At 40.7% G+C, this 21,408-nt stretch overlaps 1 protein-coding gene across 6 annotated transcripts; it reads left to right on the top strand.

Moving 5' to 3' along the window:
* The first annotated feature begins 8,983 nt into the window (after positions 1–8,983).
* Positions 8,984–19,682, top strand: LOC144380279 (zinc finger protein 90-like). Of its 6 annotated transcripts, none has more exons than XM_078063341.1 (5): positions 8,984–9,146; positions 11,768–11,861; positions 14,096–14,219; positions 15,200–15,295; positions 16,006–19,681. In XM_078063341.1, exons 2-5 carry the CDS (start codon positions 11,829–11,831, stop codon positions 16,659–16,661), a joined length of 909 nt encoding a protein of 302 aa, XP_077919467.1. In that variant the 5' UTR covers positions 8,984–9,146; positions 11,768–11,828; the 3' UTR covers positions 16,662–19,681. The 6 variants fall into 6 exon arrangements, 4 of the variants coding, with proteins under 4 accessions (XP_077919467.1, XP_077919466.1, XP_077919464.1 ...); XM_078063340.1 differs by having other exon boundaries at positions 11,699–11,861; XM_078063338.1 differs by lacking the exon at positions 11,768–11,861 and having other exon boundaries at positions 16,006–19,682.
* The last annotated feature ends 1,726 nt before the right edge of the window (positions 19,683–21,408 follow it).

Here is a 21,408-nt window from a genome sequence, read left to right as displayed (position 1 = left end):
GGCAGATGCTTAATGACTGAGCCACCCAGGTGCCCCACATATGGGATTTTTATAAAGAAATTGAACTGACACAGAATTGACTACAGCAGAGGTGTAAAATCTTAATAGATTCCCCTCCAAAAGGAACATTTTAAAATTACACTAAAATTACTTCAAATGCCACACAGCTATATTAAGGGAGACACCAAATTATATATATTTAATAGATGAAATCTATGAAATGTTTTAGGAACTCTTTCAGGACACAGACTGAGACAGCAACTTATCTATTTCTATGAATTTATAATCCTAATGTTAACCAGTATTTCTTTTTAAAGATTTTATTTATTTTTTGACAGAGAGAGACACAGCGAGAGAGGGAACACAAGCAGGGGGAGTGGGAGAGGGAGAGCAGGCTTCCCGTGGAGCGGGGAGCCCGATGCTGGGCCCGATCCCAGGACCCTGGGATCATGACCCGAGCCGAAGGCAGATGCTTAACGACTGAGCCACCCAGGCGCCCCTATAATCCTGATGTTAAAACTTGCTTAAAGAACACAAAAAGATAATATGCCCAGAATTGGTTATGAAAACATGCAATGTTATAAATGCGCACATCAAATCTAGTCATCTATTGAAAGAAAATAAATACCTGTCACAATCTGGATTTAGGAACAAAATGTTTCTGATAAACCCTATCCAAACTTGCTATTTGCTTTCTGAAACGAAAATCAAATTGATTTAGATAACATCGTATCCCTTAGTATCAGAAGCTCAGGAACCAAATGGATTGGGACAGCAAGGAATTCTTGGAATACAACACAAGATAATTGACATGGAATTTCTAGAGTTCAAATAACTAAAGCACTATAAGTGAAAATATACTATCAAGCCCCAATGCCTTCTAAATGCACAATTCTTGTTCTTAGCGGTATTTGACAGAATGGGATTTATTTTGTAAATAAAAAGAGTTATCCTACCTGCTGCAAAAGCACTGCATTCATCCATTTATATCCTGTCTACTTCTCACTTGAAGAGTCTTTAAAACAAAGGCAATGAACGCAATTACTGCCATGCATATTAGTATAAGGGTGTAGGGGGAGGTGGGAAGGAGCTTATTCACAGAATTTCAACTTTGATTGCAATTAGAGCGTAGACGAATATGAAAAACCTTCACTGCCATGACTGCAAGAAAAACCTTGACAAGATAAAAATCATACTTTTATATGGGACTATCTAAGAGTGGTGGAGACAAAGAAGCATTGAACTGAATTTCTGACGAAATAACCCCCTTTTAAGTGAACAGATTGCTGTGTGACTTTCCATACCTAAGTGCAGTGCATGTTATAGGGATGAGGATGAAGGAATATAGATGAAGAGACCATGGAGATAAAGAGAAATGAGAGCCTACAATGATACTTAGGACTTTTCTGGATGGATTAAAATCTGAAAAGCCCTGAATGCCAAAGATTTAAACAATACTATCAACCAACTTTACCTACTTGATATTTATTTAATGATACTCTCTGTACACTCTCTACCACAGAACATACTTGCTTGTCTATTATATAGGAAACACTACAATAGACCACATGCTGAATCATAAAATAAGATTCTGTAACTATCAACAGACTTACATCATACAGATTACGTTCTTTAATACAGAACTAAACGCAGCTCAATGATTAAAGATTATATAGAAAATCCTGTTTTCTTCCAGATGCTTGATAGTCTTAGCTTTTAACTTAGGTATGTGATTCACCTAGAATTAATATTTGTGTATGGGATAAAGTACAGGTTGAGGTTTCTGTTTTGTTTTTTTGATTCTGTGTGTGTGTGTGTGTGTGTGTGTGTGTGTTCCCCTCACACAGATACTCAGTTGCTCCAGTACTTTTTGTTAAAAAAAGACTTTCATCTCCAATAGGTGCTTTGGCACTTTTATAAAAAAAAAAAAAATCAATTGACCATGGGGTGCCTGGGTGGCTCAGTCGGTTAAGCATCTGCGTCCGGGTCAGGTCATGATCCCGGGGTCCTGGGTTCAAGTCGCACATCTTTCTTCCTGTTTAGCGGGGAGTCTACTTCTCCCTTTCCCTCTACTGCTCTCTCTCTCTGTCAAATAAGTAAAATCTTTCAAAAAAAATCAATTGACCATAAATAAAGCAACACTTTATATGAGCAATGTACAATTGTAAAATGAAACAAAAATACAGTTTATAATAATATCAAAGAATACAAAATACTTAGGAGTAGTGTAATAAAAGATATGAAAGACCTTTATATGGAAAACTGCAAAACACTGCTGAGAGAAGTTAGACAAGATTTAAATAAATGGAGATACCATGGCTGTGGGTTGGAAACTCAGTATCTTTAGTCAATCTTCCCCAAAGTATCTACAGATTCAGTGCCACCCCAGTCAAAATACCAGCACTTTTTTAAATTTTTAATTGGTAAAATTATTCTAAAATTTGTACTGTAGTCCTCCCCTGGCCCCACTGCCTTATCTGCAAGGGATATGGTTCCAAGACCCTCAGTGAATGCCTGAAACTGCAGCTAGTACAGAACCGGATTTTTCCTGCTTCTCCCTCTCCCACTCCCCGTGCTTGTGTTCCTGCTCTCGCACTCTCTCTGTCAAATAAATAAATAAAATCTTCAAAGCAAAACAAAACAAAAAAAAGAACTGGATTTTTTTCTTTTCTCTCCTTATTAAGTCAAGAACTTGCACCTTTTCACTTAAAGGAAGTACTTTACAGCTTCTCGTTGACATACCCAAATTGCCAGCACCACTACTCTCGTGCTTTGGGGCTATTAGGTAAAATACGGCTCACTTGAGCACAGGTGCTATGATACCGTAACAGCTGATCCGAGAACCTGGACAGCTAAGTGACTAACAGGCGGGTGGCATAGGCAGTGTGGATACACTAGACAAAGGGACACGTCCTGAGTGGGACTTCATCACACTACACAGAACGGCTCACGAGTTAAAACTTACGAAGTGTTGGGCGCCTGGGTGGCTCAGTTGGTTAAGCAACTGCCTTCGGCTCAGGTCATGATCCTGGAGTCCCAGGATCGAGTCCCGCATCGGGCTCCCTGCTCAGCAGGGAGCCTGCTTCTCCCTCTGACCCTCCTCCCTCTCATGTGCTCTCTCTCATTCTCTCTCTCTCAAATAAATAAATAAAATCTTTAAAAAAAAAAACTTACGAAGTGTTTACTTCTGGAATTTTACAGTTGCTATTTCTGGACTGTGGTCTGACCGTGGGTAACTGAAACCCGGAAAGGGAAACCGTGGATAAGGGGGGAGCTACTGTCTAGAAACCCAAAGACCTAGAATAGTTAAAAATCAGTATTGAAAAGGAACCAATTGGAGGACTTGTGGCATCTGAGTTCAAGCCTCGCTATAAAGCTCTGATAGGCCGGGGTGCCTGGGTGGCTCAGTCGTTAAGCGTTTGCCTTCGGCTCAGGTCATGATCCCAGGGTCCTGGGATCGAGCCCCGCATCGGGCTCCCTGCTCCTTGGGAAGCCTGCTTCTCCCTCTCCCACTCCCCCTGCTTGTGTTCCCTCTCTTGCTGTCTTTCTCCCTGTCAAATAAATAAAAAAACCTTTAAAAAAAAAAAAAAGCTCTGATAGGCCGATAAGGACCGTAGTGTTTGTCTAAGGATAGACAAACAGGTCAATGCAGTAGAATAGAGTCCAGAAATAGAAAACAGTAAGCCTCAGAGTTCAACTTGTATATTCCAGTGTGTCACAAATTAGTTTGACCGTGAAAACCGTTTTCCTCCTCATGGTCATTAACATTTGTGAGAAATAAACACATCTGGGAAATAGTTACTTGACCAAAGCACATGATAGAAGGATAAAGTTTAGGAGATTACTGTAGTTAGCCAAGTATCTGGAGTTAGGGCTTTTCCATGTCTCTAGTATTAGGCTCTAGTTTGTCAGGGAGAGTTGTCCTACTCTGCAGAAGGAAATGTCCTTCACCAAAGATCTCATAAATCTTTCCTTCTTCTATAATTTCCTCTTCAGTCAGATCCTGTGAGAGAGATTTTCTTGAACACCGAATTATGGTAATTTTTACAGGAAAAAGTGATTCCAACCCTTTCTTTTCCACATATGCATACATTTTTAATGTATCTTTTATTATATTCCTCTACCAAAATTACAGCAATAATATATTTTCACAACTAGTAAACAATGAGGTCATGTAAATAAATATCATGCCCCATCTCAATTCTTTCAGACATATCTATAATTTCAACAAAGCTTATTTATCTTTTCATACCTTTCTCCCCGCCCATATCAACATCGCACATGTCACTCTGATTTGTCCTTATTCAAGTTTTTAAATGGCACCAAGCTTGGGCAACTGTCTGGCTCAGTTGGTGGAGCATCTGACTCTTGATCTCGGAGGTCATGAGTTCGAGCCCCACATTAGGCGCAGAGATCACTTGAAAAATAAATAAATGGCGGGCGCCTGGGTGGCTCAGTTGGCTAAGCGACTGCCTTCGGCTCAGGTCATGATCCCGGGTTAGGGTTAGCAGGGAATCTGCTTCTCCCTCTGACCGTCCCCCCTCTCATGTGCTCGCTCTCTCGTTCTCGCTCTCTCAAATAAATAAATAAAATCTTTAATAAATAAATAAATAAATGGCACCACGCTATGCATTGTTTTCTCTAACTTTCTTTGCTCAAGCAACAGTCTATCTTGTACATCCCTTCAGATCAGTAGGTATAATCTTATTCTTTCTAAAATCTGCATTATATTGTACATTATATTCCTGCTCTTGGTTATTTGTGCCTTTTCTTTTTCACTTAATTAGTTTTTGTAGTGGTTTATTGATCTTTTGAAAGAATGACTTCTTGCTTTCTTGGTAGTCTCTGTTGTGTGGCTGTTTTCTTTTTTATGTATTTATTTATTTTTCTGTTTTTATTATTTTCTTACTTAACTTTTGGTTTAATTTAATGCAATTTTTAAAATTTAGGTGAATTTTTGTTTCATTGATTTTTACCATTTCTTCTTTTCTAATATGTATATTTATGACTATAAATTTTCTGTAAGATTTACCTCATCTGTTTCTTATGTTTTATTTTGATTATCACTTAATTTATATAATTTTATAAGTTCAAGGTAATCATTTTCTTCAATCTATAATCATAGAGGGAGGTCCCATGTACTCTGCACTCAGTTACCCTCAATGGTAATATTTTGCATAACTATAGTCCAATATCAAAAAAAGATTTTACCAGTTTTATATGCACTTATTTCTGTATGTAACTATTCTGTATAATTTTATCATGTGTGTAAGTTTCTTGTAGCCACCACAATATACAAAACTGTTTAATCACCACAAGGCTACCTTGATGCTACCACTTTATAGCCATGCCCACCCCTTCCCACATCTTTAAACCCTGCAACTATTAATCTGTTCACCATTTCACTAATTTTTTAAATTTCAAGAATGCTATATAAATGGAGTCATACAATATGTAGATCTTGTGACTGGCTCTTTTTTCTTTTCTTTTTGCATAATTGCCTTGAAATCCATCCAAGTTGTTGCATGTACCAATGGTTGAATAGTATTCCATGGTGTGAATATACCACAATTTTTTTGCTTTTTGTTTTGTTGTTGTTGTTGTTTTTAATGTGCCACAATTTTAAAAACTATTCCTCCATTTAAGGATATTTGAATTATTTCCCAATTTTGGCTATAATGAATAAAATTAATATGAACATTCGTGTACAGATTTTGTGTGAACACAGTTTCCAGTTCTCTGGGAGAAATGCGTAAGAGTTCCATTGCTGAGTCATACGGTAAGCGCATTTGGGGTTTTATAAGAAACTGTCAAACTATTTTCAAGAGTGGATGTACTGTATTACTATATTATATATACTGCAATGTATGGATGATCTCGTTCTCCACATCCTCACCCACATTTGCTGTTGTCACAATATTTTAGCCATTCTGATAGGTGTGTAGCTCTCCCAGAAATGGAATCTTAAACCAGTCATTCAGGAATTGCCTGATCAGCATTAATTAGGTAATCTGCTTAATGGACTCCTGCTAGCCCCTAAAGGAAAGTAACCTTGCAATAACAAATCTGATATTTATTTATTTATTTATTTATTTATTTATTTATTTATTTGCCTAGTACAATTTCCTTGTTCCTGTTCCCTTCTGACTATAAAATCTCTTGCTTTGTATGGTTCTTTGGAACTCCTTTTTATCTGCTAGATTGAATGCTACCCAATTAAGGAATGTTGAATAAAGCCAGGGAGATCTTTAAATTTTACCCAGTTGAATTTTAACATAGTAGTGGTCTCTAGTTGCCTGGTATCTGTCTCTGAGATGATATAGGGCAGAGGAAGTATTGACTTGAGGTAGATAAGGAGATGGTTGGGATATATAGACTCTGGTTTGGTTGATTTATATGTAAAAGACATGTTTCTTGCTAAGCCCCTTGCTATTTCTAAGAATTGGCTAGCCCTTGGAGGGACTCTCTCTCCAGATCTGTAAGGCTCCCAAATGCCAGATCAAGAATACAGAAAATAAGAAAATATACTTAATGCAACTGGCCCTGTGGTGAATAGATGCCAAACAAGACAAACACAGAATCTAAGAAAACACAGAACACATATACACAATAGAATAATACCCATCAATAAAATGGAATTAGCTATTGATACATGCAACAACTTGGATGGAACTTAAGGGCATTATGCTTAATGAACAAAAGCCAATATCAAAAGGTACATTTTGTATGATTCTATTCAACATCTTCAAAATGACAAAACTATAGTAACAGTGAACAGATAATTGGACAAGGAGAGTAAAAAGAAAACAGCTTCATTTTTGTCTCTCATTGTCACTTTAAATATGTTCGGTGGAGCTAGATCTTCCCTGATCCTGTTGAAAATTTATTTAGAGATCATGATTTTTTTTATCACACCTACAAATGGTTTCAGCTCAGTAATAACAATGTCCAGTCTTCATGGCTGAGCAAAAATTAAGACTTCTTCCTCTGCTTCCATCTGTTTACAGTTTATGCCAAATTGTATTTTCCAAAAATGAATGCAACTATATTTTTGGTCCCACATGGTCTTCCAGAACCTTGCCACTTTCCCATCAGAAAGTGGAGGCAATTTCCCCTTTCCACTGAATCTGGATGGACCTTTTAAATTGTGAGTACAGTGGAAATGATGCTATGTGATTCTGAGGCTAGGTGTAAAACATGATAGAGCTTCCATCTGGATCTTTCTTGGGACTCTTGCCTTTAGAACCCTGAGCTGCAGTGTAAGATGTCTGAGGCTACCATGCTGTTAAGAAGCCCAAACTAGCCCACACAGAGAGACCACATGGAGAAACCCTAAGATTACATGAAATAAGAGATATGTCCCACCAGCTCCCAGTGGCTCCGGGAACTCTGCACTCTTCCAGGTTCAGCTATCATGAAAAATTTGAGCCAAAACTGTCCATCCAGATTGTTCCAGAATTCCTGACCCAGAGAAACCATGAAAGATAGTAAATGATTGCTGTTGTTTGAAACCATTAAACTTGACAGACTGGATATACAAACAGACAATGACAGATCATATATGACAACAGAATTCTGACCTACAAATTCTGCAGCAACCAACTAGTTCCCAATCAGGAAACCAAACTAAACCTTGGCAGTGATCAGCCCACAACATTCAGGCTTTGGACAATGACTGCTAGCTCCCCTCCCACCTTTTTTTTTTTTTTTTGCCTCTGCTTCCAGTTCAGGACCAACCAGAGAAAGCCAAATTCGATCCCAAACCAGTCGTATAATATGCACTGCTTCTTTTTAGCTCACCTCCACCTTCTCTATGCCAATAATCTCCAATCACTGTATTCCTGAAGCCTTCCCTTTTTCACTATAAAGTTTTCCTACTCCCCTGCCTGCCTTTGAGCTCTGCCAAACACAGGTGATGGTGGTTGTAATACCAGTAATTTGAAACAACCTAATGATAACAAGATAGGACAATTACATAAGTGGCATGTAAAATTTACAAAATATTATGGAAGAATACTTCGTGTTCAATATATATTTGATTTAAAAAGCAGGTTAGGGGAGGGTATGTGCTATGGTGAGCCCTGTGAATTGTGTAGGACTGTTGAATCACAGACCTGTACCTCTGAAACAAATACATTATATGTAAAAAAAAAAAAAAAAAAAGAAGAAGAAGAAGATAGCAGGAAGGGAAAAATGAAGGGGGGGGAAGTTAGAGGGGGAGACGAACCATGAGAGACTATGGACTCTGAGAAACAAACAGGGTTCTAGAGGGGCGGGGGTGGGGGCATGGGTTAGCCTGGTGATGGGTATTAAAGAGGGCAAGTACTGCATGGAGCACTGGGTGTTATACTCAACAATGAATCATGGAACACTTTAACATAACATAATTAACATTAACATAACATAATTAAAATTAAATTAATAAAATCAAATAATTGATAATAATCATTAATAATAAATAATTAAATAATAATTAATAATAAATAATTAAATAATAAATAATTTTTTAAAAGGCAGGTTAAGCTGACATAAATAGGGGCGCCTGGGTGGCTCAGTTGGTTAAGCGACTGCCTTCAGCTCAGGTCGTGATCCTGGAGTCCCAGGATCGAGTCCCAGAATTGAGTGCGACATCGGGCTCCCTGCTCAGCAGGGAGTCTGCTTCTCCCTCTGACTCTCCCCCCTCTGGTGCTCTCTCTATCATTCTCCCTCTCTCAAATAAATAAATTAATAAAAATCTTAAAAAAAAAAAAAGATGACGTAAATATTCACATAAAAGATATAAGCTTAAATACAGCTAAGTCTGAACAGACTAATTACAGGCATTTTTTACATCTGATTGTAGACCGCGGAGACACGTGTCTGTTTTTGTGCAGGTGGGTCCAGCCCCCACGAGCGGGACCACCACGGCTTAGACTCTGCGTTCACCTACGCGGGTCTCGCCTCCGGGAGGGGTACCGAGCGCGCCCGGCCTGCGCGGGGGCTTCTGGGAGTTGTGGTCCAGCCGCCAGGCCCCTGCGCCGGGGCACCAGCTACTGGGCCTTCTCGGTCTGAAGCGCGGGTGGGCTGGGCCGTTCTCGGGCACGCGGCCCATGAAGGTCTCGTGGCGGCCTCCGTGCCCAAGACCTCCCAGGCGGACGTCCGGAGAGGTGAGTCCGCCAGTCTTACGGGCTGAGGGCGGCGGGAATAGCGGAGAGTATCCGGGTCGTGCGAAGGGGGACCAGGGAAAACCGAACGTTCGGGGCTCGCAGGGTCTGGGGGGCGACATGGGGGGTTCATGGTTCTTTTTTTTTTTTTTTAATTTTTTTTTTTTTTAAAGATTTTATTTATTCATTCGACAGAGAGACAGAGAGAGAGGGAACACAAGCGGGGAAGCGGGAGAGGGAGAAGCAGGCTTCCCACAGAGCAGGGAGCCCGATGCGGGGCTCGATCCCAGGACCCTGGGATCATGACCTGAGCCGAAGGCAGACGCTTAACCGACTGAGCCACTCAGGCGCCCCTGGGGGGTTCTTGGTTCTATTGAGATGCGCGGATGGCTGCGACTGTGTGTTCCCGGGTTGGTGAGCTGTGATGCATCCTTGGGTTGGGGGGGCGGGTGGGCAGAAGCCAGGGGGCCCTTGGATAAATCTCGCCCGGGCATTTTGGTTTGGGGGGGCAGCTGGGCCACCTCCCCAGGTTGGTGGAGAGAGGACAGTGAGGTAGGGTACAGGGGTTTGGCGGGGGGGACCGTCTAGGGCTGCATGTTCTTAGGTGTTTGTGGGAGTGGCTACATCTGTGCATTCTCGGGTTTGGGCAATGAGGGAGGAGTTAGTAAGTGGATGCCCCTGCCCTGATATCTTCAACAGAGAATTCTCCATACTCTTGCCAGAAAGGCTAGAGGGGTGTTGTTTTCACTTTGTTGTCCCAGTGGGAGTTATGGCCCCAGATGTTAAAGGTGGAGGTGCCCCAGTTGTGAATTTGGTATCCCAGGCCACCCCTGAGTCACAGCCTGGCTATATTAAGCAAAGCCCCTCTGAGTGCAGAGATTGAAGGATATGCGAGTTCTCCATTCTTCACGGTCTTGCAGGTGGACTTTGGTTCTTGACGCTTTTCTTTTTAAGTTTTTATTTTAATTCCAGTTAGTTAACATACAGTGTTATATTAGTTTCAGGTGTACAATATAGTGATTAATACTTCCATATATCACCTTGTGCTCATTACAGGTGCACTCGTTAATGCCCATCACCGATTTAATCCTTCCCCCACCCCCCTTCCCTCAGGTAACCATCAGTTTCTTCTCTATAATTGAGTTGGTTTCTTGATTTCTCTCTCTCTCTCTTATTGTTTTCCCTTTGCTTTTTTGTTTTGTTTCTTATTTCTACATGAGTGAAAGCATATAGTATTTATCTTTCTGATTTATTTTGCTTAGCATTGTACTCTGTAGTTCCATCTATGTCGTTGCAAATGGCAAGATTTCATTCTTTTTATGGCTGAATAATATTCCATTGTATATATATGCTGCCTCTTCTTCATCCATTCATCAACTGATGGACACTTGGGCTGCTTCCATATCTTGCCTATTGTAAACAGTGCTGCTAGAAACATCACGGTGCCTGTATCTCTTTGAATGAGTGTTCTTGTAGTCTTTGCATAAATACCCAGTAGTGTAACTGCTGGATCGCAAGGTAGTTCTATTTTTAACTTTTTGAGGAACCTCCATACTGTTTTCCGCAGTGGCTGCACCAGTTTGCATTCCCACCAACAGTGCAAGAGGGTTCCTTTTTCTCTACATCCTCACCAACACTTGTTGTTTGTTGTGTTGTTGATTTTAGCCATTCTGACAAGTGTGAGGTGATATCTCATTGTACTGTTGATTTGCATTTCCCTGATGATGAGTGATGTTGAGCATCTTTTCGTGTGTCTGTTGGCCATCTGTATGTCTTCTTTGGAGAAATACCTGTTCATGTCTTCTGCCCATTTGTTAATTGGATTATTTGTGTTTTGTTTTGTTTTTAAAGATTTTATTTATTTATTTATTTGAGAGAGAGAGAGAGAGAAACAGCATGAGAGGGAAGAGGGTCAGAGGGAGAAGCAGGCTCCCCGCCGAGCCGGGAGCCCGATGTGGGACTCGATCCCAGGACTCCGGGACCATGACCTGAGCCGAAGGCAGTCGCTTAACCAACTGAGCCACCCAGGCGCCCTGGATTATTTGTGTTTTGGGTGTTGAGTTTTATAAGTTCTTTATATATTTTGGATACTAACCCTTTATTGGATATGTTATTTACAAATATCTTCTCCCATTCCATAGGTGTCTTTTGGTTTTGTTGATTGTTTCCTTTGCTGTGCAGAAGCTTTTTATTTTGATATAGTCCCAATAGTTTATTTTTACTTTTGTTTCCTTGCCTGAGGAGACATATCTAGAAAGAAGTTGCTATGGTCGACGCCAAAGAAGTTACTGCCTATGTTCTCTTCTAGGATTTTTATGGTTTCAGGTCTCCATTTAGATCTTTAATCCATTTTGAATTTATTTTTGTGTATGGTGTAAGAAAGTGGTCCAGTTTCATTCTTTTGCATGTCGCTGTCCAGTTTTCCCAACACCATTTGTTGAAAAGACTGTCCTTTTCCCATTGGATAGTCTTTCCTGCTTCATTGAAGATTAATTGGCCATATAATTGTGGGTTTATTTCTGGATTTTCTATTGATGCTTTTATTTTCCTTTTAGGTGAGTGTGGATCTGCACAGACTGGGTATGAGGATTTCTGGCATGTGACTCAATCCTCATTTCTCTCAGCTCCCTATTCTGCCCTCTTTGGAATCTGCTGGCCCTGAGTGATCTGTGAAGAGAGGAGGAAATGGCCCCCAGGTTCCTGGCAGCAAGACCCCCAGTGAGTGGGATTTAACCTCTTTTGTGCAGTAATCCCTGTCCCCGGTTAGGTGACATGTTTGTTCACTGCCTTGCGGAGCCCACCAGGACTCTAAGACAAACATGAAACACGGCACAGCTTTAGGATACTCCAGAGGAGAGCCCACTCTCCCTCCTCAATGCACTCCCCCAGCCCCACCACCATATCAGAGCCCTGGCACACCTTAACCTTTGCCCCTACTTCCATTAATTTAGGTCACAAATGGTCCAGTATCTCTTCCACAAGCCCCAGTGTCTACCGTGTACATTGAGAAGTACTGTCCTTTCTTGCGGGCTTTGTAGGCCTTGTTAAAGTGGTTTTTGTTTGGTTTTGTTCTTTACTGCAATGGATTTTAAAATTTAAATGATATCAAATTTACAGAAGAATTGCAATAATAGTACAAAGAACACCAATATTGCCTTTACTCATATTCATCAATTGGCAGCTTTTTGTCACAGTTACTTTATCATTGCATCTCTGTGTATTTATCATTTTCTGAATCATTTGAGGCTAAATTGTGGACATCATCATGTCTTTTACCTCTAATTACTTTGGCACGCATCTTCTATAAGCAAGAACAGTCCCTTAAATGACCATAGTATAATTTAGAAAATTTAACCGTGATACAATACTATTGTCTGATCTCTAACCCATAATTAAAATTTGCCAATTGTCTTAATTACTTTCTTTATTGCCTTTTTCCCTTTGTTTCCTCTCTTTAGTCTTCTTTAATCTGCAACACTTTCTTTTTATTTTTTTAAAGATTTTATTTATTTATTTGACAGAGAGCGACACAGCGAGAGAGGGAATACAAGCAGTGGGAGTGGGAGAGGGAGAGGCAGGCTTCCCACCAAGCAGGGAGCCCAATGAGGGGCTCGATCCCAGGACTCCGGGATCATGACCTGAGCTGAAGACAGACGCTTAACGGCTGAGCCACCCAGGCGCCCCTCTCTGTCTTTCTTGATCATGATTTTTGATGAGTGCAGGTACAGCTGTTTTGTAGAATGTTCCTCAGTTAAGATTTATTTGATAGTTCTTCATGATTAGATTTAGGTTTTACACTTTTGGCAGGAATGATGCAGAAGGGACTTGTCCTCAGTGTGTCATATCAGATAGCACATAATATTGATTTGTTTCATTACTAGTGATATTAACTTTGGTGACTTAAATTAATGTAGGGTTGGGGTGCTTGGGTGGCAGTCAGTTAAGTTTTCAACTCTTGATTTTGGCTCATGTCATGGTCTCAGGGTCCTGGGATCGAGCCTGTGTCAGGCTCCATGCTTGGTGCAGAGTCTCCTTGGGATTCTCTCTCTCCCTCTCTCTCTGCCCCTCTTCCGGCTTGCACTCCCTCCCTCTCTCCCTCTATAAATAAAATAAAATAAAATCTTTTAAAAAATTAATGAAGGGGGCGCCTGGGTGGCTCAGTCGTTAAGCGTCTGCCTTCGGCTCAGGTCATGATCCCAGGGTCCTGGGATCGAGTCCCGCATCGGGCTCCGGGCTCAGCGGGAAGCCTGCTTCTCCCTCCTACACTTCCCCTGCTTGTGTTCCTGCTCTCACTCTCTCTCTGTCAAATAAATAAATAAAATCTTAAAAAAAAAAAAATTAATGTAGGGTCTCCCAGTTTTTTCCACTGTAAAGTTTCTATTTGGGGGTTGGAGAGGAAGAGGCAGACCTCTTAAGCCAGCTTGTCACTGTCATGTGGAAGGTACATCAAAGCCTATAAGGACAGTAAAAAGCTCAGTGGTTACCAGGGTTGACAGGAAGTGGTGAGTAGGAAGAGTGCAGAGGATTTTTAGGGCAGTGAAAATACTCTGTATGATACCATAATAATGGATACATATCATTATACATTTGTCCAAACCCATAGAATGTACAAAATCAAGAGTGAACTCTAATGTAAACTATGGACTTTGAATCTCAAGCTTATTCTCCTGATTCATACAATGTGGTGTGGGCAGCACCTCTGGAATTGTGTAGCTTTGGGTGTACTCTGGTTGAAGTTTGAGTCTTCCCATCAAAGAAACTTTAAGGGTTGGAGAGCTTTAAATGTGTCTCATATGTCTTTTCCATCTTCTACAAAATATAATGTAAGCAGGTGCATGGATGTTTGCCAAAATCAGGACCCTAGAAACCATCAAGATTCACTGTACTTGTCAACTGCATTACTCTGTGTGAATGGGTATGTCTGTGTGTGACTATGTCTGTCATTTTAACAGCTGGTGACATTCAAGGATGTGGCTGTGGACTTTGCCCAAGAGGAGTGGGAACATCTGGACCCTTCTCAGAGTCACCTGTACAGAGAAGTGATGTTGGAGAACTGTGAGAATCTCATCTCCTTGGGTGAGCACAGCATCTTCCCGAACCCATCTGCTCTCACAGTGGGTTCAACCAAATGGATTAAATCCCGAGGGGATTAGCATTTGGGCACCCACATATTCCAGATCCCTTATGGCAGAGGGTATCAGATTTGAGAGTGCAGAAAAATACCTGATCATTAGAAATGCCAGTTCCTGTCCAACTTAAAGAAGATTAAAGACACATTACAACTAAATGCAATGCTAAAAAATGTCCAGGAAGAGTGCCAAAAGGGACATATTGGCATCTTTTGCAAATTAACTGGATTACGTAAAATACTGTGTCAATGTTAAGTCCCCTGATTTTGATGACTGTCCTGCTGTTATGGGAGAGAATGTCCTTGTTCTTAGGAAATACCTACTAAGAATTGGGGCCTAGAGAGCCATGGGGCCTATAACTTTCTCTCACATGGTTTTGTTGTGAGAGAATTGTGTGTGTGGAGAGAGAGAGAAAGTAATAAAGTAAACGGGCCAAACAATAACAACTGGTGAATATGGGTCAGGGTTCTATGGGTGTTCTTGGTGTTACTCTTGCTACTTTTCTATAAAATACGAGGTTATCCAAAAAACCTACAACCCTGGCTTCTATCACCAGCGCTACTGATTCAGTGGATTTGGGATGGAGTCTGCATTTTTGACAAGTTTCTTCAAATCATACTTGGGGCTGCACTTCCTTGGCCTCATCACTGCCTATTCACCCCACTGAGCATTATTACTGTTTTATATTGCAAATGGGTCTCTTCACTGAAGTTCCCAAGAATTCCTGGAACTTTCCTTGTTTAGGGAATATATATACATATTTGTAAGTGTATAAGTAAATGCAAAATGTGATATTAATGTATAATAGATTTATTCACCTTTCTCAGTCTTCAGAGGATCTTCACGGATACCAAGGCCTAGATTTGACTTGTGTGAGGGTCCTTAGTCACATTGCAGGGCCCTAATCCACATGTCTTTCCCCTCAAGCAGGGCATCTGCTGTCCAAACCGGAAATGATTTTCTATTTTGAACAAGAAGATGATGTATGGATGGAGGAAGAAATGCCAAGAAGCTCCTATTCAGGTGAGAACCAGTCAGCCAGGAGTAAATGCCATCAGTAACCCACGAATCCATGAAGGGATGGGTAGCAATTTTAAAAATACATCTTGTTTGACTTTTTATGCTTTTCATTTAATTGAAAATATTTAAATATTTTTTTGATTGGAGACAAATACCTTTTTTTATAAAAGCATTAAATGCTCAGGCTCCATACATGCTTAAGAACCAGCCTTACCATCTTATTGGCTCCTCATTAAAATTTTTGACAGATGTTCACTCCATATTTGGGGTGTGTGTGTGTGTGTGTGTGTGTGTGTGTGTGTGTGTGAAGTAAGCTCTACCCCCAACACATGGCTTGAATTCACAACCCTGAGATCAAGAGTCACCAGCTAGGTGCCCCTGTTCACTTCATATTTGTAAAAGTTATCTTTTTAACTTTTTGATAATTATGCTTTAACAACACTAACACATTTGTAGTTCACAGAGTTTAATCAAGTGTTTTAGTAACACTTCATTTCCTCAGTAAGGAAAGGGTTCTCTGTATGTTCCCTTTACCCCTGAAGCAAAAATGAAAAACCCAAGGTCAAGAGGACAAAGAGCAGCAGCCCAACACTTCTCTACTTTGCGAAGCTTCTCAGCCTGACCGGCGCTCCCTGAGAGTGTGTCCAGAGTGTGCACCATGCAGCCTTGGACAAAACCCCTGCTCGCTTCATCATCTAATTTTTTTGTCCCAGGTGTCAGGGATGAGAATGATGGGATTCTCCCTTGGCAAACATCTCCAAGAGAAAAACCCTACAGCTGTCCCCAGTGTGGCCAAGACTTCAGACAGCTCAGAAACCTTCTACTTCACCAGCAAACCCATACAGGAGAGAAGCCCTCTCCATACGATGGGCGTGGAAGAGCCTTCAGGGTAAGGACAGCAGACCTTAACTCTCCCAGGCTCCTTCCCAGAGAAAAGGCCTACCAATGCATGGAGAGTTCCAGAGTCTCCAACTCAGGATCCACTCTGAGAAGGCACAGGAAGGACCACATGGGAAAGAAACCTCCCATGTGTGAGGACTGTGGGAAGGACTTCAGCTGCAGCTCCAACCTGTCCATCCACCGGCGCGTCCACACGGGCGAGAGGCCCTTCAGGTGCCAAGACTGCGACAAGGACTTCAGCCGCAGGGCAGCCCTGCAGACCCACCAGAACGTCCACGTAGGAAGGAAGCCCCATGCTTGTGAGGTGTGTGGCCGGGGCTTCACTCTGCGCTCTCCGCTGGCACGACACCGCAGGACCGTGCAGGAGACAAGGGCTATGTGTGTGACACATGTGGCTGGGGTTTCAGCCAGAGAGCCAACCTCTACCTGCACCAGCGCGTCCATACTGGGGAGAGACCATTCGGCGTGAGGCCTGAGGGAAGCAGTTCGGCCGGAGCAAGGACCTGGGCATCCACCAGAGGGTCCACACGGGAGAGCAGCCCTACAGGTGTGGGCCTTGTGAGAGGAACTTCAGGCACTGTTCAGCCCTCAGGAGACACGAGAGGGTGCACACAGGGCAGAAGCCCTATCCCTGTGCCGTGTGTGGGAAGGGGTTCAGTCAGAGAGTCCACTGCAGACGCACCAGAAGGTGCACTGTAGGGAGAGGCTTTTGGGACTGGGCGTCGCCCAGGCAGGTGCCTTCCAGAGCCCGGGGGAATGCCAGGGCATGGGTGCTGAGATACACGGCATGGATCAGGCTTAACGGTATAGGGCATTTATTCCTGTTTAGATGGGAAAGATCTCATAGTATGCAGGTTGGTAGATTTTCACAAAGTGAACACACCCGTGTCCAGCACTTGACTGGAGAAACGGAACATTTCCAGCTCTTCCTAGAGACGTCTGCCTGCTCCCTTCTGCTTGGCCCCCTACAAAGGAAATCACTCTCCGGACTTCTAAAACCGTATATTTTGCAAGTTCTAGAATATCATGTAAGTGGAATTTTACAGCACGTAGTCTTTTATGTAGGACTTCATTCACTCAGTGTTTGCAGGAATCACCCATGTTGTTGCAGGTACTCTTAAGTTCATCTATTTTATTACTAAATAGTATTCCATACAACACAAGTGCAGTTTGTCCGTTCGCTTGTTGATGGACATTTACATTTGGACATTTGGGTTGTTTCCAGTTTTTGGCTTTATAAATAAAGCTGCTGTGAACATCTGGGTACACATATACTCTGTGTGGACATATACTTTAATTTCTTTTGGGTATTTATAGGAGTAGAATTGACGAGTATTCTAAAACTTTTTAAAAAACTGAATTTATTGAAGTCTTAAAACACATGATTAACTTAATTACTATATGTCAATAGACAGGAAATAATTATGCAATTTAACAATGTTATCTTGCACATTGGATTTTTACATGTACCTGGAAATTTTCAAACAAATATAGGAAAAGAACAGTGTAACAAACTCATGTCCCCATCATCTAGGTACTCATGATGAATTGTCTCCCTTATTCCATCCTCCTCCCTCACACACACAATCCTGGAGTATTTTAAAGCAAATCCTAGACTATGATATTGTTTCATCTTTAAATAGTTTTGTATATATCTTCAAAAAATAAATATTTATTTAAAATTTTTTTTCCAAAGAATTATCCTTTGCTTTAAAATTTTTTTATTGAGGTAAAATTCAGGTAACATAAAATTTACTATTTTAACGTTTCAGAGAGCACAGCTGAGTAGTTTTAGTACATTTACAAAGTTGTCTAACCATCACCACTGTCTACTTCCAGGGCATTTTCATCAGGCCAAAAAGAAAACCCGTTACCGTTAAGCAGTCACTCCCCATCCTTCCCTCCCACCTACCTCTGGCAACCATTAAGTTACTTTCTGTCCCTATAGATTTGCCTATTCTGGGCATTCGGTATAAATGGAATCACAAACTATGTGGCCTTTTATGGCTGCTTTCACTTCGCATAATATTTTCACGGTTCATCCATGTTGTAGCAAGTGTCAGTACTACATTCCTTCTTATGGCTGAACAATATTCTTTTGTATGGATATAGCACATATTTTATCCATTCTTCAGTTGATGGACATTTGAGTTGTTTCCAGTTTGGAGCTATTATGAAAAATGTTATGATGAACATTCATGTACAAGGTTTTCATTGAGTATAGGCATTTAATTCTCTTGGATATATGTGGAAGAGTGGAATTCATGGATCATATGATCATTCTATCTTTCGCTTTTTGAGGAGCTGCCAAATTGTTTCCTATAGTGGTTACACCATCTTACTTTGCCACTAGCATTGTATGAGGATTCCGGTTCCTACACATTTTCACCAACAATTGTCATTCCCCGTCCTCCCCCCTCCCTTTTTTTAAATCCTAATCCCATTGGTAGCTGTGAAGTGGTATCTTACTGTGGTTTTGATTTACATTTCTGTAATTACTAATGATGTTGAGTTTCTTCCATGTGTTTATTGGCCATTTATATATCTTCTTTAGGGAAATGTCTATTCAAGTCCTTTGCCCATTTTAAAACTGGATTATCTTTTTGTTGTTGAACTGTAAAAATTATTTATATGTTACTATCATTTGCAAATATGGTCTCCCATTCTGTGGGTTGTATTTTCACTTTCTTGGTGGTTTCCTTTGATGCACAAGTTTTTAATTTTGATGAAGTCTAATTTATTTGCTTTTTTCTTGATATTTGTGCTTTTGATGTTCTATTTAGGAAATGGTTACCTAGGGACGTCTGGGTGGCTCAGTCGGTTAAGCATCTGCCTTCGGCTCAGGTCATGATCCCACAGTTCTGGGATCAAGTCCCGCATCAGGCTTCTTGCTCATCGAGGAGCCTGCTTCTCCCTCTGCCTGCCGCTCTCCCTGCTTGTGCTTTCTCTCTCTCTCTGATGAACAAATAAATAAAATCTTAAAAAAAAAAGAAAAGAAATGGTTACCTAATACAAAATCACAAAATTTTATACCTATATTTCCTTTTAAGAGTTTCATAGTTTTAGCTCTTACATTTATGTCCTTGATCCATTTATAGTTTTATATGGTATAAGGTAGGGGTCCAAGTTCCTCCTTTTACATGTTGATACCCAATTGTCCCAGCACCATTTGTTGAAAAGACTATTCTTTCCCCACTGAATAGTCTTGCACACTTGTTGAAAATCAATTGACCTTAGATATATGGGTTTATCTCTAGCTTCCCAATTCAGTTTCATTGATATATGTCTAGCCCTTGCTAGTACCATACTGGTTTGATTCTGTAACATTGTAGTAAGTTTTGAAAACAGGAAATGTGAGTCTTCCAATTTTCTTATTTTTCAAGATAATTTTGGCCATTCTGAGTCCTTTGCAACACCATATAAATTTTAGGATCAGCTTGTCCATTTCTGCAAGAGAAGGCCATTGGGATTTTGATAGGGATTGCATTGGATCTGCAGTAACTTTGGGGAATATTGCTATCTTAACAACATTAAGGCTTACAATCCATGAACACAGGATGTCTTTCCACTTATTTAAGTCTTTAATTTCTTTCAACAGTGTTTTATATTTTTCGGTATACAAATCTTTCACCTTGTTAGGTAAAGTTAAGAATCTTGTTTTAAATTTCATTTTGGGATTGTTCATTACCAGTATATAGAAATACAACTGATTTTTGAACATTGATTTTTGTATCCTGCAACTTTGCTGAACTCATTTATTAGTTCTAATAATTTTTAGTAGATTCTTTAGAGTTTTCTATATACAAGATCATATTATCTGTGAACAGAGATAGTTTTTGCTTTTTTCCTCTCTAATTTGGATGACTTTTACTTCTTTTTCTTGCCCAGTTGCCTTGGCTAGAACTTCCAGTATGATAAAGTTAAGAGAAGTGGCAAGAGCAGACATCCTTGTCTTGTTCCTTGTCTTAGAGGAGAAAGCTTTCACTATTAATTTTCATAGATGCCCTTTTCTCTTTGTTCTATTAATATGATATATTTCATTCATGGATTTTCCTATGTTGAACCAGCCTTACATTCCTGGGATACATCCCACTTGGTCATGGTGCATAGTTTTTTTATTTTTTTATTTATTTATTTATTTATTTTTAAAATTTCATTTATTTATTTGAGAGAGAGAATGAGATAGAGAGAGAACATGAGAGGGGGAGGGTCAGAGGGAGAAGCAGACTCCCTGCTGAGCAGGGAGCCCGATGTGGGACTCGATCCTGGGACTCCAGGATCATGACCTGAGCCGAAGACAGTCGCCCAACCAACGGAGTCACCCAGGCACCCCTGCATAGTTTTTTTATATGCAGCTTAATTCAATTTGCTAGTATTTTATTGAGGATTCTTACATTTCTGTTCATAAGGAATATTGGTCTGTAGTTTTCTGTGATGTATTTATCTGACTTTGATATTAGGGTAATACTGGTCTCATAGAATGAATTTGGAAGCATTCTCTTCTATTTTTTTGGAAGAGTTTCAGAAGTATTGGTGCTAATTCTTTAAATGTTCGGTAGAATTCACCAGTAAAACCACAGTAGACCACGTCTATTTGTTAGACGTTTTCTTAGTCATTTTGGGGTGCTATAATAAAATAACCATAGATGATGTAGCCTAAACAACAAACATTTATTTCTCACAGTTCTGGAAGCTGGGGAGTCCAAGGTCAAGGTCCCACCAGATTCAGCATCTGGTAAGGACCTTCTTTCTGATTTGCAGACAGCTGCCTGCTTGCTGTATCCTCATATGGCAGAAGGAGAGAGAGAGAGCACACTCTCTGGTTTCTTCTTATAAGGGTACTAGTCCCGTCGTGGCAACCCTGCCCTCATGACTTCCTCTAAGCCTAATTATCTCTCAAAGGCTCCACCTTGAAATATCTTCATGTGGAAGGTTAGGATTTCTTTTTTTTTTTTTTTTAAAGATTTTATTTATTCATTTGACAGAGAGAGAGAGAGACAGTGAGAGAGGGAATACAAGCAGGGGGAGTGGGAGAGGGAGAAACAGGCCTCCTGCTGAGCAGGGAGCCCGATGTGGGGCTTGATCCCAGGACCCTGGGATCATGACCTGAGCCGAAGGCAGACGCTTAACGACTGAGCCACCCAGGCGCCCCTGGAAGGTTAGGATTTCAACATATGAATTTTGAGAGGGACACAAACATTCATTTCATTAACAGT

Source organism: Halichoerus grypus, chromosome 15 (assembly GCF_964656455.1).
Source record: "Halichoerus grypus chromosome 15, mHalGry1.hap1.1, whole genome shotgun sequence".
Lineage (NCBI taxonomy): Eukaryota > Metazoa > Chordata > Mammalia > Carnivora > Phocidae > Halichoerus > Halichoerus grypus.
The sequence above is the reverse complement of the archived record's forward strand: the minus strand, read 5'-3'. Positions and strand labels throughout refer to the sequence as shown.